The 26208-nt window shown below is 42.9% G+C and overlaps 2 protein-coding genes across 2 annotated transcripts; one reads left to right on the top strand and one right to left on the bottom strand.

Annotated features, from left to right (window-relative positions):
• Positions 1 to 537: 537 nt before the first annotated feature.
• On the bottom strand, positions 538 to 16271 carry ankha (ANKH inorganic pyrophosphate transport regulator a). The gene is made up of 12 exons (XM_062520689.1): positions 15777 to 16271; positions 12851 to 13067; positions 12129 to 12247; positions 11604 to 11687; positions 11296 to 11466; positions 10472 to 10606; positions 9602 to 9694; positions 8915 to 9007; positions 3590 to 3719; positions 3326 to 3449; positions 1107 to 1206; positions 538 to 845 (listed from the first exon to the last, which is right to left on the bottom strand). The coding sequence occupies exons 1-12, from the start codon at positions 15870 to 15872 to the stop codon at positions 723 to 725; spliced, it is 1485 nt and encodes a 494-aa protein (XP_062376673.1). The 5' UTR covers positions 15873 to 16271; the 3' UTR covers positions 538 to 722.
• Positions 16272 to 22781: 6510 nt separating this feature from the next.
• On the top strand, positions 22782 to 25852 carry myca (MYC proto-oncogene, bHLH transcription factor a). The gene is made up of 3 exons (XM_062521244.1): positions 22782 to 22999; positions 23566 to 24199; positions 24838 to 25852. Exons 2-3 carry the CDS (start codon positions 23575 to 23577, stop codon positions 25455 to 25457), a joined length of 1245 nt encoding a protein of 414 aa, XP_062377228.1. The 5' UTR covers positions 22782 to 22999; positions 23566 to 23574; the 3' UTR covers positions 25458 to 25852.
• Positions 25853 to 26208: the final 356 nt, after the last annotated feature.

Genomic DNA, 26208 nt, shown 5'->3' with positions numbered 1-26208 from the left:
GCTCTGCTCAAAGGTCAACAAACAGCTGTGTCTCAGCCAAAGACCAAACTTCCAGTGTTCTCCTGTTTCAAACATGTCTCGTTGCATTCCGAGGGATACAACCTCTGCCCTTGTAGCTCTCTTGGCCTTCTCGCAGCTTATTACAGTTAGTCGGTGACGAGAAGCAAAGGTAAGCCAACCCAAAAAGAGAGAAAAACAAAGAAAGGACACCGGTCATGTCACTTTCCTACGTACTGGCACATTGCAATATGCATACTGCCAAAGTCTAGTTAGTTTGGAACACTGTTGCTGCTTGATTAATACCTGTATACGTGCTTAATGGCTATTAGCTTACAGCTGTTGGTGTGACAGATGGTGATAAGTGGATGCAGTCTCCACCAAGTCTGATTGGTTGATCCCCAGTAGCTGTGTGGGTTCTCACCAATAGCTACCCCCCGATAGGATATTGTGCGCACACGTCTGAATGGGGGTCACACACATCGAGAATCGTCAGAAGTGTTAGTGTAGACCCCAAATGTCCTACCCACAACCCCCCCCCCCCCTCCCACCTCCTCAACCCAACACAATCGCCAAGCTCTCAACACAAGCTTTCGGAGTCCTTTTTCGCCCTCAGAGTCCCCTCCCAAGAAAAGTGCAACCTGTGGCTCAATCACATCAGAGCAAAGACTTCAAGGCATGTTTGTTCTACCGTCTCTGCTCTCCCAAACTTTGTTTTTGTCTTCTCATTGGTCCTCGCCTTCTCCCAGCTCCTGAATGTTGTCTAACTGGGTTGTGGGGTTGACCTCCCTCATTGGGGAGGAGTTTTCCCCCTCGGCAACCAGCTCGTTGTTTTTGTTGTTGCTCTTCTGCGTTCAGCGTTTATCGAGAAGGCAAGAGAAACAAAACAAAAAACAAAGCATTAGCTACAGCTTGAAAGAATTTTCGCTACCTCCTTAAAACTAGTTGCATCACTTCAGTTCTGAGGTTCGGTTCTCTCCGTCTCTCTTTTTTTCTCTCTAAACCTTTTATGTAGATTCTCCATTAACTCACAAAAGATGTCATTTCACCCTGCAGGACAGACCAACTACATCTGAAAGAATAATAAAATAAAAAGAGCTTTTCCGAACCCGTTTTCTGTAGACAAAACAGGTGGCAATAGCGACCATGGACGCCTCTCCCACAAATCCGGCCAGCAGAGAGGCCACACCCAGAGTTCCTCCATGGACTCTGCAAAACAACCCGCCAATCACAAACATCTTACCTGGGGGGTATTCTAAATACGTGGTTTAGTGACAAACTTGGGTAAATTAATTAAGTGTACAGGTACTGTAAGTGGTAAACCTCCTAATACAAGAGCTGTAAAGGCTTTGTTCTAAGCCTAAGAAAACAATGGGATCTTGTTGTAGGAGGTTTACCGCTTACTCCATTTCCTGTCACTTGAGGTGCTCATCAAGGTGGCATTAGAAACACAATAGAAACAATCCTGCCTCTATGACTGTGGGTCTTTCCCCTTACAGAAATGTCAGGTTTCTGACGAACAGTTGCCGCAAATTTGCAGCAAGGTCATATTTTAACATACAAATTTGGTTTCAACAGTTGTTAGGTTAACAACAGTTGAGGCTAACTTTTTGGCAATGTTAAACAAATTTGCAGCAATGTCATATGCAAATTGGGTCGGTCACCAGAAATTCACTACAAGTTTGTCATTAATGGCTAAATGTAATGGCAAATCACCGGTTAACATATTTGCCATTACATTTGATGAACAGCCTTCTGTAGTAGCCGAGTTGATTGGAAATAGAGGTACATTTTCCAGAAGTGTTTTCAAGGAATTCTGTTCTAAAGACAATATCCAGTCACATGGTCATACTGTATACAGTTCAATAGTCGCAAGTGTTTTTCTTAACAACATGATGTGCCTACATATGGGAAGTAAATTTGCATTCAGGGGGTCCCCCACGCCTACTACCCATGTTTCCCCATTCAAAAAATAAAAGGTTTACTTCCTCATAATAGTCTATATCAAAAGCGGGTGTTGACTTCGAGTGAATGACGCTACAGTATTTTCCGCATCTTTTTAATTCCAAACTTCCAATTACGTTCATCTTGAATTACTTACACCTGGCTTGTGCTAGTCGCTGCTACTAATCCTGGATTGGCGTTTAGTGAAACATGTTGAGCTAGGATGAGCTAGCTAGGTCAAGCCATGCTTGATCACTCATCTTGGATATGGATAAACAACCTTCCCCATAACATGAATGAAACACTATCACATCGCCCCTTTAAAATGGCATGGATGAGCATGTCCTCCTCATTTCATGTCAGGGCAATCATCTACATTTCTTTTAAACAGTTTAAGCTTATTTGAATGGAGCCCAGAGGCAATGTAGCACACACGCCATGAGTGAAGGAAATCTGTGTCAGTCAAGAGCCCTAGGGGATGTGTAACATGTTCATCATTGTGTCTATTTGGTTAGATGATTATAGCAGTGGTTGAAAGTCCATTAGCAGCATATTGCCTCTTTAAACCTCCAGGCCTCCAGCCCTTTATGGTTTTAATGTTAAAAGAGGGGCATAGACACCCACTCTATGGTTTGGTTATGCGCATAACAAGTATTTCTGTGGGCGCAAAGACCATAATGTTAGTCTACCCTAAATATGCCAAGTAATGTAAAGATGTTTGAGGTTTCAACATTACGAGCACACACACAGCACTGCAGATTGCAGTGGTTTGTGTGTGCATAAATATATACCGTGTGCTTCACCTCACTGCAGTAGCTATTTATCATTGCTTTAAGAGAGAACTCAAGACCATAAACAAATACATGAAGTCCTTTTGGTGCTAACCACACAGTGTGTGGTCATATGTGACCTATACTCTTGCATTCGGACAAAGTTCCTCCTACCCGACCTCAGACATGCGAGTGAATCATAGCCGGTCTCAATATTACCTCATTGCCGGTGCTGCGCTTTATTTAAGCAGTCATGCATCTCGTCACTTAGTCACTTCATGGGTCAAAGTTCAATCTGCTGACTGACTGACACACTGGGGGCCTCTCAACATGCCTCCTCGATCCTCGATGCTCGATCCTCGAGGGGCGTTCCCACTGATCTATAACTAACACTGGATAGACTATCCCATTGTTTCCCCCACATCATTCTTTATGTAGATCAGTGAGGATCGAGGCCCGAGGAGCGAGGGAGGACATATAAACGCTGCATGAGAGGCACCTACTACCTCTGTTTCAGCTACTGTAAGCCCCTCCTATGTGTTAGGGTCTCCCTGCAAGAAACACACTCACTCACACACACACACACACACACACACACACACACACACACTCACCCCATATAAGGGAGTACCACCAGGCCGATGATCAGGACTCCGATGCGAAGCACAGAGCTGGGTGTCAGGACAAACGTTTTCTTCAGTGTCATAAGCCAACCTGTCAAGCAAGCACGGACACACACTGTGGCACAAACACACACACACACACACACACACAAACACACGGAGCATTAAATAAATGCTTTCATCATTCCAAATACTACATGTATGCGTCACAAATACCATAACATCCAGTCTGAAACATGCATCAATGCCATTTACCTGGCACAGGGAAAAAGGAGAAGATCCTCAGAGGTGTAACGCAGAGTTGGGCAAACGACGCATCGACTCCAATGATGTTCACCAAGATGCTCTCTGATACTCCAGGACTCCAGAACAATAGGAAACACATCTGGATAACACAGAGCAAGATCCATCCATCATGCAATTCTGTCTGTTCCACTGATTGAGTTGTTTTCAATGACAACCCCACCTGGTTCTAACATGCAAGAAATGGTGATGTAATGGAAGCATATCTGGATCGGTTTAGTCTACGTCAGTGTTTATCACACACACCACTACCACCTTAACTAAAATGACCACTTATGAGCACTTATTCAAAGTGTGTGTGAGTCTGTGCAAGAGAAACAGAAACCACTTGAGCTACACAGTTAACGTTGGTCGGCTGTAGAAAACAATATTTAATACAACAAAGTGGATTCCTACAACCGTCCATAAAAACAGAGCATTGAGATTGGATAATCCACTATATAGTACTGGGGATTGTATCTAGTCAGCTTTAACCTGCTCAAAAACGATAGTAGCCTAATTGTTCTTTCTCTTCAGGAACGATCTTATCTCCAGATCAGTGGTTGATGCTACCCACCATACACAAAAGCAGATGTGTTCTCTAACATTGAAACATTCAAATTAAGTCTAATAATAAAAAAAAAACATGTAAATATTTTCCCAATTTGCCTACTTGTGTATGATGGTTTCATGAGGAAAGCTTTGCCATGCAATGGCCTATAGCTGCACCCGTGGAAATGCTGCTGTTTTGGAAAGTATCTCATGCAAGCCTCTACTATGATGAGTAATGCAATTAAACCATTGGAATTGCATTGGCAATTTTACATTAAGCAGTCTTCAGATGTGCCGATTTCACTTAAGCTTTTTTGAGAACATTTCACAATTACAGGAAATTTGGATGAATTAATTTGACAGATAGTTAGCAGCTGGCACAGACATATGAACACAAAACAATTACTCGGTAAACTCCATTAGTTTAGCGAAAATAATGCTTATTTTGTCAACACTGACTAATCATGTTGACCATCAACACCGTAAGAAGATAGGAGGTTGTATCAATACATACCTCTATAAATTAGTATATATAAAATATACACATAGGGTCTAATTAGTCATAGTAAAATGTTTTTCTTTTCAATTCTGCTTGTGTTTTGTCGGATATCTCAAAAAAGACTGTTGCTGTTGATGCTTCGATACTGTGGGGAACATTTTGAGTTTACAAAAAAAGAAAGAAAAGCCATAAGCTAGGGCCAACAAATGTGGTCCAACTTCAAACTGTTCATTGCTTCCCACAAAAATACAAAGGTCTCATTTCACAACCCATCACTTCGCATCACCACAAAATCACCAAACAATTGTCTCTGCATTCCACTGTCTAAAACAGAGCCTTTGCATGCATGCACGCGTTTGCATGTATGTGTGGGTGTGTGCACGTGTGTGTGTGTGCGTGTGTGTATTACTGGATGCAATCTAGTCTCAACTGCTCTAGGGCAACTTTGTATGTTTGTGTACCTGCGTGCACACTTGAGCTTGCCTTCTCCAGCTAATGTTTGTGTTTTTACAGGTGTGTTAGGGACATGTTACAACAAAGCCAAACAATGTTACAACAATCCAGGACTGGACCCAACCTTTCTCTTTCGCTCTCTCTCTCTCTCTCTCTCTCTCTCTTTAACTCACTCTCTCACTCCCTCTCACACACACTCTCTTTCTCACTCACCTCACTCTCTCTTTCTCACTCTCTCCCTCTCCCCCTCACACTCCCTCACTACCTCTCTCTCTCGGCCTGTCTCTCTGTGTGGCTGGACTGAGCGTGCTCAGAACAGCCCTGCAGGATGGTGATTGGCAACAGGCCCCGCCCTCTTGTTTACCAATGCCGTGCAGCCACATCTGGCAACCTGGGATCCTGAATCCCCTCCCACTGCCCCAGGCCCCAGACACCAACATCCTGTTTTTAAAGCGTGAAAAACTGTTTCGACAAACACAATTACAGCAGAAGTGCTCTTCAGAGCCCCAGAATGCACTCAAGGTTGCCATTGTTGTTGTTGTTGTTTTCGTCGTTGATGTTGTCGCCGCCATTTGGTTTCTATCTTCTACCTCTTTGCCTCATTTCATCGCATCGGTGAAGTCAAAAACAAGCGCAGAGCCCAAAAGAATGCTGGGAACTGGGCAGGCCTGGTGGTTTTTAGCTAATGAATCATGATCTGTCAGGGGGTTACCCAGACTCATCTTCACTTCAATTGGGAAGACAGTCAGGCTGGCTTTGACAATACTCTGCGTAATGCAACCACAGGTGCATAAACAAGTGGAGGGACCAAAACAAAACACAAATTGCAATTTGCCTGCCAAAAAACAGCCGCTTTTCCTGGTGAATTCTTGTTTTATGAGGAAAACTCTGTGAAACAACTCATGGGAGGAGAAGAAAGGATCAATTTTACGTACATACTGTATACACTTAAGTGACAACCCCAGGGTACGTTTGCCTTAAGTATAGTTACGGTGACGATCCCACACGGTGAGGTATGAAATGTGGTGGGGCAGAGATGCCTTCAAAAACATTACATCTTCTTTATGTCCTGTCGTCAAACTCTAAAAAGGCACCAGAAATGTGACCTGCATTTTTTTCCCCCAACACACAAAACAGGTGCGTCATGCAGACAGCTCGGCAAGCTTGGAAAAAACGCTGTTCGGCAAGTTCTTGTTTTGAAGTGTGAATCACTTCACTTCCAGTGAAGTAGATACGCAAAACTCCACTGAATTGGTGTATCATAATCTCACACTAGCCTCTCTATGCACGTCAAATCTTATTAATAACACACAATATAACCCGACCCACAGTGATCTTGAACTTGAAGTCTGAAGGACAAGCGTTTGCTATTTTACCAGCCCCACCCATCGCTGCCAGTGCCTGCCCAAAGCTACACGGTGTGTGCCACCCTATGACAGGACAATCCAGAGGCATGTGCTCACCCAAGCTGAAGGATGTCAAACGTGCACCCACATGTAGGCTAATACCTTTAAGAAACGGGGGGAAACAAAACAGCTCTGGCAAGTTATATAAGCCTCAGGACCAACTCAACCAACACCCTCTCCATCCCTACAGAGCTACGGCTGCTGCTGCTGCTGCTGCATCACTGCTCAGTGGGTTACAGAGACTGCTCTTACGCTCCACTATGGACAAAGCTTAAAGGGGAACTACGCAGGGTTCTTTTTTTGTGCTTAATTTGCCTTAAAGGGATATTCCACCATTTGGGGAGTTACACTTATTTTCCACCTCCCCTTGAGTTAAACAATTGATTTTCAATTGATTCATCCAGCCATTCTCCGAGTCTGGCGATACCACTTTCAGCTCCAGCCTAGCTTAGATCATTGAATCAGATTAGACCATTAGCATCTCACCTGCTAGCATCACCTTTAAAAGTGATCTATCTATCTATCTATCTATCTATCAATTGAAAATCAACTGTTTAAGTTGTCATTGGAATGGTTATGTCTTTTTTCGGGTTGAATGGTGGCCATCTTGCTTCCACCTAGCGCCTGTGAGCGGACAAACCACCCTTGCAACTTTGGGCCGGCGGGCCGGTACACTGACAAACAGAAAGTCTCGCAGCCTCGCGATCATGCTCATGAAAAGGCAAAGGAGGAGTGTTGTAAAACATACATGCTAAAGCTGTAGGGGAAGCTCTGCAGAGAAACCTGCAAGCGTAAAATGAGAAAACAGCGAAGAAATCGCCAAACCAAAGCTTCTCTTTAAAGGGATATTCCGCCATTTGTGGAATTACGCTCATTTTCCACCTTCCCTCGAGCAAAACAATCGATATTTACCTTGTTCCCGTTCATCCAGCCATTCTGTGAGTCTGGCGATACAACTTTTAGCTTCAGCCTAGCATAGATCATTGAATCGGATTAGACCATTAGCTTCTCGCCTGCTAGCTTCATGTTTAAAAGTGACTAATATTTCTGGTAATTTTCCCATTTAAAACGTGTGTCCTCTCAAGTTAGAAAGTGCAATAAGACCAACTGAAAATGAACCCTGCCGTTTTTCTAGGCTGATTTGACATGGAACTACATTCTCATCTGGCGTAATAATCAAGGCAACTTGCAGCTACTGGCACTACTACTGCTTGATGTCTATGGGGACTATTTTCAGATGCTGCGTACGATATCACTGCGCCTATGGTATGTTTGCAAGTTGCCTTGATTATTACGCCAGATGAGAGTGTAGTTCCATGTCAAATCAGCCTAGAAAAACGCCAGGTTTCATTTTCAGTTGGTCTTATTGCACTTTCTAACTTGAGAGGAGACACGTTTTAAATGGGAAAATTATCAGAAATCTTAGTCACTTTTAAACATGAAGCTAGCAGGCGAGAAGCTAATGGTCTAATCCGATTCAGTGATCTATGCTAGGCTGAAGCTAAAAGTTGTATCGCCAGACTCACAGAATGGCTGGATGAACGGGAACAAGGTAAATATCGATTGTTTTGCTCGAGGGGAGGTGGAAAATGAGCGTATTTCCAAAAATGGCGGAATATCCCTTTAAGGCAGACACCAGTGTAACACAACATCCAGACTGAAGTCATTCTGCATGGCTTTAAGCAGAAATGCTCGCCATCGTTTTCTTGCATATCTGCAGAGGCTTTCACCCAAGGATGCTTACAGTGCAGTAATCGTGGCTAACTGGAATGATAGGGGCTGACGTACTGAACACAGCCTGTTCTAGGAGTTCAAATTCAAATGCACAGCAGGAATGCTATGTGTGCATGAGGTACTTCATATTCAGAGAGAGAGAGAGAGAGAGAGAGAGAGACACTGGAGACTGGTTTGCCTGGTTCATATCAGCACAAACTGAACTGTAGACAAGCGCTCTGCTCCAGTGACAGCCGGTACTCAGGTTCCCCTGTGCTTCGCAAAAAAAAAAAAACAACCTGACACCCAATGTCACTTGTGACATAATGAGTCACCGGCTGGCACGTCAAGCATGTTCCGCTTGGCAGCCAGGGCGCCGAGTGACAGCATATGCCTCACATCTCCCGGGTCTCTGCTGTGGAACTTTCCAGGAAAACCCACCTAAAGAGGCCTTTTGTACACGAGATCTGACCTGTGCATATACGGTGTAGCAAGCAAATTCCAACTTCCCCTTACAGAGCTCCCTATAGCGTGGCTCTGGTCTTATTAGCAACAATTACATGGTGAGTAGAGTGGATGTTTTTGTTTATCTAAGAGATCACAGATACAGGGAGAGGATCCAACTGAAGTGACAATGGGCCAGTTATTGTACATTTACTGGTGAACAGAGCTTACCGTGACTGAAATCAGGAAACAGCAGAGGATGAATCTCTTGATGTGTGATTTGGTGACTGACACGCCGCCGCTCCGCCTGTTGGTGGGATTGTTCTGTCGGGAAGAAATAAAACAGCCATTCTGTGAGAAGGAGAACTTGATTAAGAGAAATATAGCTAAAAAATCACTGCCTAAATTATACACACACACACACCAACTAAAGTGTTTTTTTTTCTTATCTTTCAATAACATCACGGTGGTTTTGAGGAGAATTGCACAATGATAAACATCTGGTCATCTCCTAGAGCGCTGGGATGCCTAGGAGAAAATGTGGCTAAGAAAAATCCCAAGTTTACCTCCACAGCTTAATTACATGGTGAATGAGAATTGATGACAAACAGAATGACTAACCATCCTGTGGTAGAAACGACCGTGCAGTGGAAATTTACCAAGATGGTTATCATTCTTTCCTGTCTTGAGTTTGAGCTGAAATGACTTATGGGTACCCACTCCTTGAGTCAAAGGCAGCCGTCAGTGATTAATCCCGCAATTTTAACGATTTGACCACAACCATCGATTTCGTAGTTTCATGACGAACGTTGATTTCGAAAGCCTCACTTGGGACCAACGCCAGTCGGATCACGCGGCTTATCTGGAACCCAGTTTTTCATTACATTCCAAGGACAGATCAAGGACACGGTGGCTCACCTTGTCAAAAGCAGGGTAGACAGCCCGAAGTTCAGTAAGCCATCCGTAAGGCATGTGGCCCACTGGGTAGGTGGCGGTGAGGACAGCAACAGCCTGACAACACACACACACACACACACACACACACACACACACACACAGACACACAGACACACAGACACACAGACACACAGACACACAGACACACAGACACACACACACACAGACACACAGACACACAGACACACAGACAAACACACAGACAAACACTTCATATTCCCATGAATTCAAGTCAATATATAAATGAAACACCAACCATCAACTGTCACTGAAGGCCGTTTTCCACCAAAAGCGAACCTGGTGTTGAACTGGTGCCGTTCGAAAGTCTTTGAACCGTGGTGCTATCTAGTGAACCAGCCCGCATTTACACCAGTTCTGAACCGATTCAAGGATGAGTCATCAACAATGGGTGTTGCATGCAAAAGCAAAAGTTAATGAGATGCATAAACAGGAGAATGATATGATCAGCTGTCCCATAAAAACGGCAGAAACTAGCTATTTAAAATGCTAGTCAACGTCTGCAGTGCAATGCTAGTTGAATCGCTTTGTTTACTCATAGCAACAGTTGATATGGACGGAAAACTCATGCTTTTAGCCTTCTCCCCTGTGAAAGGCACAATGACACGCCCACTCCGGTTCGCAGGAAAAAACAAGTATTTTTTGGTTTGACTTCCGAACCACGGTGCCACGTTCCGAACCAGCTTTTGTTTGGTGGAAACGCGACGAACGGTTCAAATGTTGGTTCGCAAACGGGAACGGAGCCGGTTCTCTGTTGGTGGAAAAGGGCTATGTGAGACTCCACATCAGAAAGTGATAACAGCAATAGCAGACCTGAGTAGACTCCTCGCTTCCCTTGAGGTCGCGCGACACAAAGAGGTTAACAACCGGCCTGCTGATCCTCTGTGTGGCCAAGATGAGGGCCAGCGGCCACCAGAAATTCAGCATGGTCCTAATGGGAACATCCCCCTGGAGAGAGCCAGCAGGCACAGATACACACTCAATTACCACTCAGGTTCATTCTTGTCCTCTGTGCAACGAAACATAACAATAGACCTAACGAAAGCTCTGTAATCTAAGGGAAAGCAAAAGACAGTCTTAACAACTGGCACTCTCGAATCTGCGATTTCATTCTCCAGCATGTCAAAGACCACGAGGCCGGAACCAAGAATTACCAAGAACCATAAAATTATCACCAGTCTACACAAAAACATAGACATAGACTGCGTTTACATGCACTTTAGTATCCCGGTTATGAGGCTTATCCCGATTTTTATATATTTATATATATATATATCATATTCAGGATATGGTGTTTACATGAACACAGAGAAACCCGGTTATTAATATACCTGTATACATGATGAATAATAGCATTCCGGTTACCAACAATAAAGTTCTATTAGCACTCCGTATCCCGGTTTCTAATGCAATACACATGGAACAGTATCCCGGTTTCTCTCGGAGTACGCCACCTAGCATAACCCGAATACTCGGTACCGGGATAAGGGCTTATCCGGGGTTCTGAAATCGGGATATGATGTTTACATGTGCAAATACAAAATCCGGATACTTTAAATCCCGATCATAACCGGGAAACTAAAGTGCATGTAAACACAGCCATTAGTTCTTTAAAGCAGAAGATTCTGGTATTGTACCCCAACGTCGATGCTACTGGAGTCAGGAGTGTTTTCGTGGACGTTGCAATAGTAGCCCATTCCCACGACGGTGAATCGTACCAGTCCACCCATGTAGAGCGATAGGATGGGGATGAGGAGGGGCTCAACGCACTCCAAGTTACTTTGGAGCAGGATGGCGACAAATACAATCTAACCAAAGAGAAGACATCGAGAAGAGGAGTTAGTAGTACCACCACCCACATATAAACACAATTTTGCCCAACTGTGTTGGTGGAGAGGTTGAGTTGGGCAACACAAATGATATAATTTACAAAGACACAGTTTACCTGTGTAACAACATCTGATATGGAGGCTGATCCAACCAGAAGGCTATGCTTATGCTTGAGGAGAATACCAGCGTGGATCCATGCCTTTAAGATAAAGAAAAGTTTCACACACAATAACCTAGGATTTAGTCCATAAAATATCTAATAACAAGGATTCTATCCACCTAACTTAAAAAAAAATCAAACAAACAAAAAAAAAAAAATTCACGTCTGTGGGATAATTGCATTACATTACATTTAGCAGACACTTTGTCCTAAGTGACTTACATGTCAACAAGAGACTACATTGTCCCCGGAGCAACTTGGGGTTAACGGTCATTGAACCAACAACTTTCAGGCTACTGCATACTAGCCCAGCTCCTTAACCACAACCTTAACCTTTCAATCAATGCTGTTAACATCATATAGTTTCAATCAGTTATGCTCACAGAATTTTAATATGAGGATCTTCCGTTTCTTGCAAAGGTTTTGACATTGACATACGGAGCTATGCTTTAAGGCTAAAGCAGGATCCAGGTAACTCACCATGGCATCCAGAACTGGGAACAGCGACAGATAGAGGAAGGCTCGCCTTGTCTTGTTGCCCACGGATTCATCCACATGGTGTAGCTTATTTATTATGTAGTACCCAAGGTCTGTATAAGCTAGATTGAGAGTAGTCGAGGGGGAAAAAAATACACATACAGTAAACGGTTAAATACAGTTAAAATGTGTACAGTAAAATTGGGTTCTTCCACAGGAAACAAAAAGGATCTAAAAATAGCACAGACTTATTTCAAATTAGTCACAAGTCAGTAAACATTTCCACCACAATGGCCATCCGAACCACAGTAAAATGGGTTAACATCTGGTTTACGTTACTCATAAAACAGAAATTCACAGAGAATTGTCTTGTTGTTTGCGGTTCACACTACTTGCTCTGTTCCAAAGGGCAATTGGGACTCTGAGCCCAGGCTGTGCATTCAGGAAGGGTCTTTGCGTGGGTTTGCTGACATAAGAACAGTTTGACTTGCTGCCTTCCAAGTAAAGAAAAGTCAGATACCCAGTGTCTGGACCAATGCACCCACTCTGTGAAGAGGTCATGAATAAATTTCTCCTACACTCACTTGTTCCTGTCTCCTGGTCTATTTCGAACCAACTAGAGCCCTCACTCTGGTGTCACCATTTCCGTTTCAAAACACCCACAGATGCTATAGGGGGAAAAAGAAAAACCTCAAACAGGTCATTACACTCACTCACACACCTACCAATGAGGATGTGCAAAACAAAAGCGATGGTGCCCGCAACGCCCATGCAGAGCAAAGCCTTGAGACGGTCTCGTTTGCTGTTGGTCAACACCAACCCCACATTCTTGAAGTCACTCATTGGCCCGGTGAAGAACTTCATGAGGGAGTACGCCAGTCCATAGCTGGCCAGCATCTCCACTCGATCCTCCTTTACTGTGGCAATGCCTCTGTTCAGAGCCTGTGGGGACAAGCACAGATGCCATTGGAGTGCAGAAGCTAAGCAGAAAACACTTCCTGTGGTATCTTTTTAATAATGAATGGTAAATGAAGACTATACAATGGGATTCTATTTCTAAACATCTACAGAATCTGGATTTGAGGTTAGTTGACCTTGGAAGAATGATGATCTCACTAAGAAGCTCATCATTTTCTCTCCTTTAAGATTCCTAAAGTTCTTAAGCTCTTCCTGCCTGTCTGCTTCAAGATACCCTTAACATTCAGCAGGTAAACTGTCTGTTTCTGAACACGGCTTCTCAGATCAATGCTGATGGATTGATTAAAATGTTTACCACAGGAACTGGATTTTGGTTTCATCCCAGCACTAATTCATACAGTTCTGTTAAATAAAATGCTGCCAACACTAAAAACTGTTGTAGTCCCATCAAGTCTCTGCTAATATTGTGTCTGTCATCAACTTGAATGGCATCATTATGCCATTGGTGTCACCTCATGTCACATGCAAACGAAAGATATCACAGTGGGACAGATGCGAGGTCATCTGGGAGTCTATGGGAATGAGTCCAATATAGATCTCCGACACTCAAGGAACAAACAATGCGTGACCAGTTATATCCTTCAAAACACCACCTCAAAACTATACGATATGAAACTATACAATATGTGATGTTCGACGCGGTACGGTTCAAGACAAATCACTATAAGGCCACTTGCTGACTCATATTTTTTATTGAGTCACTAGAAGTATGAATGCACAACCTCACTTCCTGGTTTTGCCATGGGTGACTGCAAGTACAGTATATGACTTCCATTTCTCATCGGATTTACTTTACAACCAAACACAGCTGCAGGAGCACAATGAGCAAGGGGAGGCCTATTTTTAAACCCTCTGCCGGCTGTTACGCAAGATTAATCCCTGGTCTCCCTACACTTCGCGCAGCCGTTTAATTGGACCGCTTACCCTTCACTGGACCGGCAGACAAGACTACCAGCAAAAGACAATGAATGTCAGGCTGGGCCGGAGGTCAGTGAACTCTGCTATACACTATGCCGCTGCTCAGGTTTCCTCTCTGCCTAATAAAGTCACTTCTGGCCCAGGTGGGACAAGCATTTCATTTCTTGAAGTAAAAGGCACTGAAAGGTAGACTTATCAGATGTCACTTTAGGCACACACTACAGAATACTGTTGTGATTGTTTGCTCATAACAAGGAGAAACGCTGAAATTCGGCTGGCAGGACTCGAGTCCCACTCAATGGAAACTGGTGGTTAAAGACATCAAACAAAACAACAGAACCCAAAGAAAAACTAAGCCTATGAACAAACGGTCACTGACTGGTGTATATTTTCCCTCACTTGAATGGATAAGTATGTTCCAAAATCAAAACATGCTTAAAACACCATTACCCTGTAGTTTAAAGGGCCCACTCCCCTTCCTTCGTGCAAAACCCACCAACAAATATTGACATTTGTTGCAACATAAGCAACAGTAGTAAGGGAATCAGGGTATACCGTCGCTCAACATCTGAAATGACCGAGGGAACCCCACGAAATGCTAAATAAACGTCTCCCCTATTCGCCTGACTAAATTTAAATGTGCCGTCAATAGAGTTAAGAGCTGTTATTTATAGTGCTGTCTGTGGCAGGACCCAGGGAAAAATTAGCACTGGAGCCGTGTTGCTATACCTCAGGTACACACACACACAGTCAGAGTACCAGGACACACAGCCCCCCTCAACATGAAGTAAATAAGAACTTGACATGGTTAACATTAAAAGACAATATGTGAAAATGTATCAGCCAGTCAAAATCTATGACATACTGACTCATTTCATGTCCGTGTTATGATCAGCACAAGTCAACATTCCATCTTTAAGCAGTACAAACATTGACGAATAACCAGACCTGAAAAATTAAGCACAGCTACATCTAAATCCACCTGTTTGCCAGAATGATAGGCATTTAACCCCAAGGCAGCAGTGCACTGTGCCCCAAGGAGCATATTAAAAAAAGAAAAAAAAGAAAGAAAGAAAAAAGAAGTTGTCTTGGATCCACGATTATACAGCAGCAGATGGATGGGTAATTAGGACAATAAAAGTCTATTGAACCATTTAAGCTAAATAAACAGTCCTAAGATGTGAGACGAACCTATGCGCAGGGTGACTGGATGGTTGATGATGTGACAGGGTTGTGAAGTAGGCTACAGAGCAGAAGTAACCTAGAGTCTAATTCATATTTTAGGATTTTTCATAACTACCAAGTAGCTTACTTTTCAGTTAGTCTGATTTTAACACGTGAAAACAAGACCTTTCTATGTCGGCCCCTACAATATCTATTTTTTGCAAGGTTTGTTTTGATAATCTTAACCTGCATGTGACCATAGCTCACCATCCTATTAGTCTGCAAGTTTTCCAAAGCTTGTTTTGGAAGGATATCAAATAATTGCGTGTGTGTGTATATAGGCCTATATAATTTTTTTTTATTATTATTACTATTATTATTATTTATTTATTTATTTTGTTTTTAAACCTTTATGGTAAGATAGGCTAATATTTCCTATTTCCTTAGAATTATATCTGAGGTGAGGGTTTTTTTCGCTTGTTATGATAAGATTAGTTCATTTTGATGCACTCAAGCATCAGCTATGCATTTTCTAAACAGATACATAGTCAACAAAGATAAAGGTAGAATCTACCAAGTGTGTCAACTTACCTGTTCCCCAAGGTCGATGGCTATGTTGGTGATAGCCAAAGGCACCAAAAAACGGATGAGAGGCCAGTAGGACTTGAGCGATTGGAAGTCTACCATGATCTCACCTGAGTGATGATTTGCAATGCATCGGCTTGCGCTTGTCGGTGCGCCGAATGGTTATTAGTGTCGATTTTGGTCTTCACTTTTAGAATAACTAAAGGCCAATAACAAGAGATATTCTTACCGACTTCCGACAGGACGAAACAATTAGCCTACCTCGGATTCATAAGTTGATTAGCCTACCTAGTAAACTTTTCTAGTCAACAACGCACATCATAGCCTACATGAAATCACATTAGGCTACTCGAATCAACACCCGATAGTAGACCGTTTTCCTAAAGTTTCTGCTGAGAACTCTGCCATTGCTTTCAATTACCGAGATGTTAAGTGGTATGAGCAGAAATCAACTCTAAACATGAAGGACACTGCACAACGCCAAGGACTGGTCTGAGGACAGCTTCCACAGCATCTGAATGTTTCATGTGTCCGATGACATTTATCCCTCCTCACGCACACGTGGGGCCACACTACACCAACCCTCTCCTACGTCATAGCCTAGGCTACTGTCCTCGTGCAGACAATTAAAGGGCTTTGAACTTTGAGTTTGGAGTTTTACTTTATGACCTTCACACATATACGGTAGGCTATATAAAGAGATAAAACAGGAATGTATCATAAAGTAAAACGCATGCATTTATTTACTAAGCAACACTTTCTTCAGTGTTTGGTGCCATCTAGTGGTGCTTTTCAGAGCATTCAGACGCTTGCCTTCAGGGGCAAGTTCAAAGTCAAAACGTTTTGCACCGTTCCGCTATAGTTTCCTGATTGAACGCCATGTTTGGTCGCAGCAGTGGTGTGCAATGATGGGCATCAGACTTTTTAAGTAGCCTACTAGTTTACTGTCATTTGGTGGGTGTGTCAGACGAGCTGTTCTATCACCAACAATAGGCCTATAGGCTATACTCAAATCGCTGTATCATTGTTGTTATTATTAACAAGCCTAATAAACCTAATCATAATTTCACCTCTCAGGTGGAATAGCCCCAAACTACAATAGCCTGTCACTCCTGTCACTGTAGCCTAATCACAAATTGTTAATAAATGCTATAGGCCCAACTAAACGTAAATTAACAAACTGAATATAGCCTACCATCGTCAGTTAATCTCTTATTTCATAGTCAAATTACAATCGAGAAATCAAAGACATTGTGTCGTGTGAGGTCTGTCAATTGCACGTTTCTCGTGGCCCTTATACATGAGACTTGAGAGCCATGTTCAGCAAGGACGTGTCTGAGGCGGTGATTACCCATTGCGTCATAAGCTCGGACCACATAGACATACAATATATATATTTACGTATATATCTATGTCGGACCACCACCGTGTGAGGATCACGCACACACAAGCTGCCTAGTCACTGCATGGCTCATCTCTTCCATATAGCCTACATTAGTCAGTCAGAAACTTCTATGAGGAGATGACAGATCACCAACAAGCATGCACTCACCAACAAAAGCATACAAAGACAGACAGACAGACAGACAGACAGACAGACAGACAGACACACACACACACACACACACACACACCACGTGCATACATAATCGCGAGGCGATTGATGGAGTGACCAACAAGCAAAACCCAATCAATATGCAACATTATCGTAAATTAACTTTCCTGTCAGGTGTCATCAAAGATGCATTTAAAACAAATTGTGAACATTCTCTGTCAGCAGAGGTGGGACAAAGTCACTGTTTGGCAAGTCACAAGTATAGCCCAAGTCTCAAGTCTCTTAACGCGGAAGTCAGGTCAAGTCCCAAGTCAAGACAGAGATGTCTCAAGCAAGTCCAAGTCAAGTCTTTGGCCATGTCGAGGAAAATTAGAAGTTAATACTGTTTTTCGAATTTGCCAAATGGCAATTCTGTGTCTGAACAGTCATGTTACACCTTTTGTAGATTGAAGAGTGAGGTAAGTACACATGTGAGGTGTGTGTGAGTTAGGGAGTGAGTGTGGATAACTATATTTGAGTGAAGTGAACAGCTTTTTCAGTGTCATCATAATGTGTCCATTCATATTAAGAATGAATTTGTCAATTAAAAAAACATATTTAATGTTGGTAAATTAGGCAATGGCAAACTAGAATACAGTAGGCCTACATACAGCAAAAATTAGCAGGGATAGAAGTAACAGACTGGGTAAATCCAGCCCGATCTGGCAATTGGAATAGTATCTGTTTATCAAATTAAATCAAATCAGGCTTATTGGCCATGTATACTTCCGTATACAAGGAATTTGGTCTCTGCATTTATCCGTGAATTAGTGAACACACACAGCACACAGTGAACACACAGTGAGGTGAAGCACTGACCACACTAACCCCGGCTGCCTTCATACAGCAGCGGCACTCGGGGAGTAGTGAGGGGTTGCCTTGCTCAAGGGCACTTCAGCCGTGGATTGGTTGGGAATCGAACAGGCAACCCTCCGGTTACAAATTCGAAGCCCTATGCAGTAGGCCACGGCTGCACACACCTGTCGCTCATCAGCAAATCATGGTAGTCACTGCAAGCGAACTTGTGTTTGAGAATTGTTGTCGACCAAAGGAGCAGAGCCTTCCTTTTATCATTTGGGCTGTAATTTTTCCTATAAGGTTAGTCTATAGCAGATGTTCTGCATTTTCTGTCCAATAACTCTGTGTTTTGAATGGCATGACATTGTTTCTGTCATAACACACACACACACACACACACACACTGGGAAGCCTTGGAAAATGTGATTGGCAGGTCCCATGTCAGTAAATGTTTTCATACAGGTAGCGTGTGATACATGGATAATTCCCTGCATGTGTCTTAACATCTACGTCAAGAATTTTGCAGAGACAAATGATTAAATGTACCAAATGAGTCCTTAATTGCATAAAGGAACAACATGTATAGGGAAAGATGAAGTAGATCGGCAAAATAATGTTGTCCATTCCTTATGCAAGAACCTTTTTATTGAATTTCCCTCACGGGATCAAAAAAAGTATATATATAATATTTTAAATGTTTTCCCTTTGATGCATTTAGAGTAGCAGAGATGAAGAGAGAGCGCACATGAAGATGCCCATAGACCTCTGAAGTTTGCCTATAAAAAAAGCCACCATCTTTGCCCAAATAAGGAGATCCGGTATCTTGAGATATTTCGTATGGGAAAATAACATGATTTTCAAGTATCGCACCTGCTCTCTCGGGGATGAAGAAATTGGAAATGCATACGTTTTGAACTACAGTACAACGTTTTGTCCTCTGCCTTCGAGTGGATACTGTGATCTAGGTGAAGGCAGCACTCTTTGATCTTTGCTACCCCAGAGCTATCAATGCAACTTGCCATAGTTAGCTTCAATTAACACCTGGATCTCCTTATATGGGCAAAGCTTTGGATCCTTTTTGTCAGCGAACTTCAGAGGTCTATTGGGCAGTGATGGCATGGTACAGTATGCAAACCATGCCATGCAAAGAGGAAATAAGGACTTATCCAGTTTAAAAGAGTCATGCATAGCCATTGGTTTACTGTTACAATCATATTGAGGTCATAGGCCTATTACATAAAAATACAACTTGCTAAACAAGGGCATTAGATAGAATACCACTCAAAGGGAAATAGCAGGAGTCACTATGGAACACCAATACTTATTTTTAAAAGAAAACACATAAGCATATATTTGTGGGACATTTGGTCCCCCCAATGTTGCTTTCAATCAATGAGACTGTTAGCACCATTTCAATCAACAACACACACTCCTAGAACAAAAAGACCTCTGAAGTTCGCCTTAAGCCTATACCTTACACTGCAGACTTTGACAAGATTTGGGAAAGGTTCTTGAAATATAGTATTTTGAGTAAAGCTTGAATGAGGGGCATTGCAATTTTTCCTATATGGGAAAAAAACATTTTTTGTTGTTGTTGTTGTTTTTTTAATTATCGCACCTGTCAAACTCTCGCGGGGAGGAAGAAGTCTGAAATGCACGTTTAGCTCAACATACTTTTGTTCTCTGCCCTCGAGTGGCTCTTCTGATATTAAGATGGAAAACTAGCAACTTCAATTAACACCCGGATCTCCTTATATGGGCAAAGATGGCAGCTTTGGTTCTTTTTTGTAGGCGAATTTCAGAGGTCTACTGTATGCGCCGAGGGGCCTACAGTATGGGTCAGTCTGAGCCACTTTATTTCCCATGTGATACAATCGAAGAAAACCCTTCACATGGTCCTCTCAAAAATCCTTGATTTTTGCTCCGTTTCAACTCACTCTGGTGAAATTTCACTACTTTAGATTCTGATAGCAACATTCTGGACACTGTCCCCTATAGCAAAATCCTGGATAACATCTTCCCAAGATCTTAATTGAAGCTAACTGCCAATGGCAAGTTGCATTGTAGCTCTGGGGTAGCAAAGATCAAAGTGTGCCACTGCCATCTTCACCTACCGAAGATCACAGTATTCACTCGAAGGCAGAGGACAAAACTTAGTAGTGCAAAAGGTCTGCATTTCCAATTTCTTCGTTTAAGGTGCGAAAATTGAAAATCCCCATGTTATTTTCCCATATAAAAAATCTCAAGATACCGGAGCTTATTTGAGCAAAGATGGTAGCTTTTTTGTAGGCGAACTTCAGAGGTCTATTGCTGCAGGAGGACAGGAGAGGCTGTTGATTGGCAGTTGGGCCCTATCTTCCACCCTGCACATTGAAGTCTTGTTCACGGTCTTACACCCAATGCAGTGACAATCTTTTTTTGCCAAGCGCTTGAGTTTAGTTTCACAAATTGTCAAATGCAGATTGCGCAACCATGGGTTTGTCAATGAAAAAGATAGGTGTGGTCAGGTGCATGATCAAAAGATAACTATTTTAATGCCAATAGAGATGATGACATTGCTGAACAGTGCATGTAATGGAACAAGCCCTGAGCAACAAGTCCCAGGGAACAACTCAAGTATCGACTGGTCTGCTGGAATGAATGTCCTCAGTCATTATAATAATATTGGGGTACTGCAGTGGTTCAGAGAGAGAGAGAGAGAGAGAGAGAGAGAGCAGCAAGCCATTTCACTCTCACAAACAAAGTCGGTCTTCTACTGCATTAGCTCAGATCTGTCAAGTGTTTCGTCGGCTATTGGCTCTGGCTTTGCCTTCTCAAGTAATGTCCAAGTCACCTTCCTGATCTTGGACCAAATATTTGCTCTTTCTCAGCATAGTTAATTAATACTTAATTTTGGAACTTTAACTGATTAATTTTGATCAAACTAAGGGGGGGGGGGGGGGGGGGACATAGGCTACTAATTATGTGAAGCAGGCCTAGCAGGTGCATCAACCAGGTCAACAATGTCTCTAAATACATGTCTCTGAACACAAGAAAACAAAACAAAACAAAAAAAGAAATATTTCAGTCACAAGTTGTGGAAAACAGGGTGATTTTCATCCTTTCAAACGAATATTGACCTTAAAATAACCTCAAACACATTCAAGGTCGGCAACACCACCCTATGGGCTGGACCAAACAGTAGATGGCGCAATATCCCTATTATTGCAGTTTTGTCTGACCGTGGAGGCGAAATGGTAGACGACTGCTTGAAGCATGATTACGTCCGGCTTTAGAACTCTTTAACAGGTGGCTATTCTAGTCATTGGCCTGGGGTTTCAATGAATGAATAAACGAGTGAAAACGTGTGTTTGGGTTAATAGCCTACTGATATTAATTTTGTAATTGTATTGGCCTGACCGGCTCACTGTGCGTGAGGCTATGCGTTTTTGTAAAGACGAACATCGTGCATTGATTGTGAGTTTTTTTAAAAAGTAGATCTAGTGTGCATTGTGAATTTGCATATCATTTGTGTCATAGTGTGCATTGTGAATTTGCATGAGTAGTGTGTGCAATACTTTTACAATTGTGAAATGTTTCCCCTTTTTGAAACGAGTCGTGTTAAGCACAACTGTGTTCTCCAGGCTACATCACCAATTATCATGAGCAAAATCATCTATAAAGTTCCAGCAGTTCCTCACTTTTTCTTAAGCTGGACCGCTGCCCGATGATTAATTAGATGAAAGATGGTGCATCGTGTCTACTCCAAGTGTTCCACCCAGGTAGGCTACTTGCAAAAGTGTAGGCTACTGCAGCCTTCTACCTGTCACACCCACCATGCACCTCAGTGTTGATCACAGATGTAGGCTACAAGACAGCATCAAACGGGAGCATGAGAAAATACCACCCACTCCAACAGTGCTGCTGTTTATATGTTACTGATACAAATTGTTACATTCGATGGGTCTTGCAAATGGGTTCCCACGGTATGGTCTGCAGCAATTCGGGGTGCAACTCAGGGTTGCATCCGTGGTTATCACACATATTTAGACAAAATAATGACTATAGAGATTGAATATGTTCATTAACATGACAGACTACAGGTAACGCTCGACTGGAGGTAATTAATCCAAGTACACAAATCAGATGTAGCCAAGATGGAACGCATACAGTAGCCTATTGAACTTGACTTGGAGAAGGGAATGGTTATATTTGCATTTCATTATTCTATTAAATAAAGCTTGCTGATATGTTTTAAGTACTACGTTCCAATGCAATTATAACTGAATATTGTGTTGTAAAACGGCATTAATTTGAGAGCTTTTGAGAGGACTAACATGCAAGCTGCTGCATAACAATACTTGTACATTTGTGCATACCGGTTTACGCTGATCACACAGTAAACGCATGCCCATCGAATGGCACCCCTCTTTTACCTGATGAACACGTCGTGTGTGTCGTGAGTAAAAATTCTACAACCCCTCCTCCTGAAATGGTCTTGGTCGTATGTGCATCCGCTATATTCCATAGGAAATAGTCCCGTCATAGCCCACTGACACACCGCCAGAACGCTTTGGCGGGAAAATACAGGGGCGGAGTAATACAACAACACACTGGACTTATTCATGCGCCAAATGACAGTCTACACTTCATTTCGAGTAGCAAGCCTGGGGTGCGAACATTCTGTGGACTCAGCTGCTGCTTGCTTCGAAAAAGTCGCAGAGATTTTTGTTGCCACCTATGCTGGCAGGAACTATTTCTCTCTGGATATTACTTACTGAAAGTGCGTATTTTTGGCAGCATTACCATTTTCAACGCAAACGGAACATTTTCCCTTATTGCCTCCGTTGAACACACGGTAAGGATTTTGGTTTGATACGCTTTCGTCTATCAGTAGCGCAACGAAATCCAAACAAAATAGCATGCTTTTTAACCGAGAATTAGCATACTCGTGAAATGTTTAAGTTTCTAAAAGACGTTAATGTTACGCTTGTTAAATATCCTATTTTTATTCGGCCCATTGCATGCATTTCCCCAAACATGCTTCGTTTAAATGTCCATTAGCAACACGAGACACCGGCTGTTGTAGCTGTAGTTCGTTTGCTTTTGCTGTCAGCTGCTCTCCTGCTTGCAAGTCTGTTTTGTGGACGACTGCTCTAGCAATAGACGACTTCCATTGTATGTGACACTTAAATAAAGATTTAGATGATTATCGATCTCCATGGTCATGAACCAACAGTGAAAGCCTGGAGATAGTAACGGTAATTGGAAATATTGCGCATGTAGGGTTTTCCTTACAAACTCCACAGATACACTCCGCAGAGACACGGGGTAACGTTAACTTAACGTTACTTTTATGCAAATAGATGGTGATGCTGTTGCAACTGGCCGACGTCAATTTAATGTGTTTTTTGTATCTTCTAGGTCGCCAACATGCCGCTGAATTCAAGTTTGGCGAGTAAAAACTACGACTACGAATATGACATGGTTCAGCCGTACTTCTATTTTGAAAACGACGATGAGGATTTCTATCACCAGCAACAAGGACAGCTCCAACCGCCCGCTCCAAGTGAGGACATTTGGAAGAAATTCGAACTGCTGCCCACTCCGCCTCTGTCACCAAGCCGACGACCCTCACTCTCCAATCTCTACCCCTCAACAGCAGACCAGCTAGAGATGGTGTCAGAGTTTCTAGGGGACGACGTTGTCAACCAGAGTTTTATCTGCGACGCAGACAGCTCCAAGTCTATCATTATCCAGGACTGCATGTGGAGCGGCTTTTCCGCTGCAGCCAAGTTGGAGAAAGTGGTATCTGAAAGACTTGCATCGCTCCAGGCTGCTCGGAGAGAATCTTCATCAACCGACAGCACGGATAGCAGCCGGTTGAATGCGAACTATTTGCAAGACCTCAACACTTCTGCTTCGGAATGCATCGATCCTTCGGTGGTCTTTCCTTATCCCTTGGCCGAAAATCCCAAACCCAGCAAGGTGACACAGTTGACTATTTTGTCAATGGAAACTCCTCCCAACAGCGGTAGTAGCAGCGGTAGTGATTCAGGTACGTTTCTGTTCTTTTGAATTTGCTCATATTTTACATTTTAGTATTTTTTTTGTTGAAAGCATGTTTCCCTTAAATGGCATCGAAATGGTATCAAAATAATTCACATTGACCGTGCATATCTTGATTGACGGTCCCTCTTTGAGGGGGGTTCAAAAATGGTTTCCAGTTGACATTAGAATCTATGCACTGTGCAAGATAATCTCTCCATTGAGAAACGGGGGTGATATCAGTCACGGGTGCCCTTGATGTCAAGGGTGGAAAGCGTGAAAATTTGCACTAGATGATCCGTAGCCTACCAGTGGTAGTTGCATAAGCAACTCCCCCGCCCCTTCGCCCCCCTCCCCATCCCGATCCACTGCTATATTCCAGCCTCTAGACAGGCATGAACTGTAGGCTAGACTGTAACACTGCGGTGTTCAAACATCAGCTGACGAAGAAAGGGGGCGGGGACTGGAATGCAGAGATTTTTTTTTCTTCCCCTAACAGAAGTGTAAAGAGGCACTCAGTTTAACTCTTCCATTTCCTTTCCCAGCCTCTTTTTTCTTTTTCTTTTTTTTTTTTTGCATTTGTGTTTGTCATTGTTGATTCTATTCACAGTATTGAAAACTTATATTTATTCATTTTTGCCCTTGCAGAGGATGAGGACGAGGACGATGATGAGGAGGAAGATGACGATGATGATGATGAGGAAGATGATGAGGAAGAGGAGGAGATTGATGTAGTGACCGTGGAGAGGAGGCAAGGTGTGAGGCGGAGCGACTCTGACCCCTCAAACTTGCGCCAGCACAGCCCCCTGGTGCTCAAGCGGTGCCATGTCTCCACCCATCAGCACAACTACGCTGCCCCGCCCTCCACCCGTCACGAGCAGCCCGCCGTCAAGCGCTTGCGCCTGGAGCCCGTCGCCGCCAGCAACAGCAGCAGCAGCCGTCCCGGGAGGCAGTCGGGTGGCAGCCGCAAGTGCTCGAGTCCACGGACGTCAGACTCTGAGGACAACGACAAGCGCAGGACTCACAACGTGCTGGAGCGCCAGCGGCGCAACGAACTCAAGATGAGCTTTTTCGCTCTGCGGGACGAGATCCCTGAGGTAGCCAACAACGAGAAGGCCGCCAAGGTGGTGATCCTGAAGAAGGCCACAGAATGCATCTTCAGCATGCAGTCAGATGAGCAGAGGCTCCTGTCACTTAAGGAACAGCTGAGGAGGAAAAGTGAACAGTTGAGACTAAGGCTGGAACAGCTACGGAACTCTCATGTATGAAGTCTGACCTGAGGAAATATCAAAACAAAAGACATTTAAATGTTCTGCTTTTTTTATGCAAGACTGTTGCTCTGTATAGTTGTCGTTGCATGCAAATGCAATTTTTTTTAATCTTGTCTAATTTACATGTTCAACTGCCACACAGTTTTAAAAGTGGCAAAATTTAATAATTTGTATTTAAGTCTTTATTTTTATTAATAAAATATAAAAAAAATAAGGCTGCTAATTGTGTAGACCTTGAAATAAATACTCAGTTTTGTATTTTTTTTTGTATATAACGAATTTAATATTTCATAAGAAGTGTATTTTTTTTGGTCTTGATCGTGTGAGTGTTCAAATTTTGTTTCACTGTTATTTACATGTTCAAAAATCAAATACATTTCTCTTACAACTGATTCCTGTTGCCTGATTCTTGTATTACTTCCGATGAGTTACAATCCAACAACTCCATGAAAACATAGTGGCCTTGGATGATCTGAACCCCACATAGGCTCTACAAAGGAACACGATGCTTGAAGATGCACTGACAGTGACAGCAGTTATACTGAAAGTGTCCGCTGCATACCAGATTTGAGTGCAGCAAAATTAAAAAAAAACCTTGACATCATGCAGCCTAACTTTAGCTGGTACGTCAGGCTAGGTAAAATTCAACATGGTCCCCGCTGTACACTGCAGGAGACGTAAGGTATGATTCAAATGAACTTAAGTTGCTGTAGTTTAACATCTAACTAGTTCAATATCATCTTCCAGA

Source organism: Sardina pilchardus, chromosome 19, assembly GCF_963854185.1.
Source record: "Sardina pilchardus chromosome 19, fSarPil1.1, whole genome shotgun sequence".
NCBI lineage: Eukaryota > Metazoa > Chordata > Actinopteri > Clupeiformes > Clupeidae > Sardina > Sardina pilchardus.
This window is presented reverse-complemented; position numbering and strand designations above follow the sequence as displayed.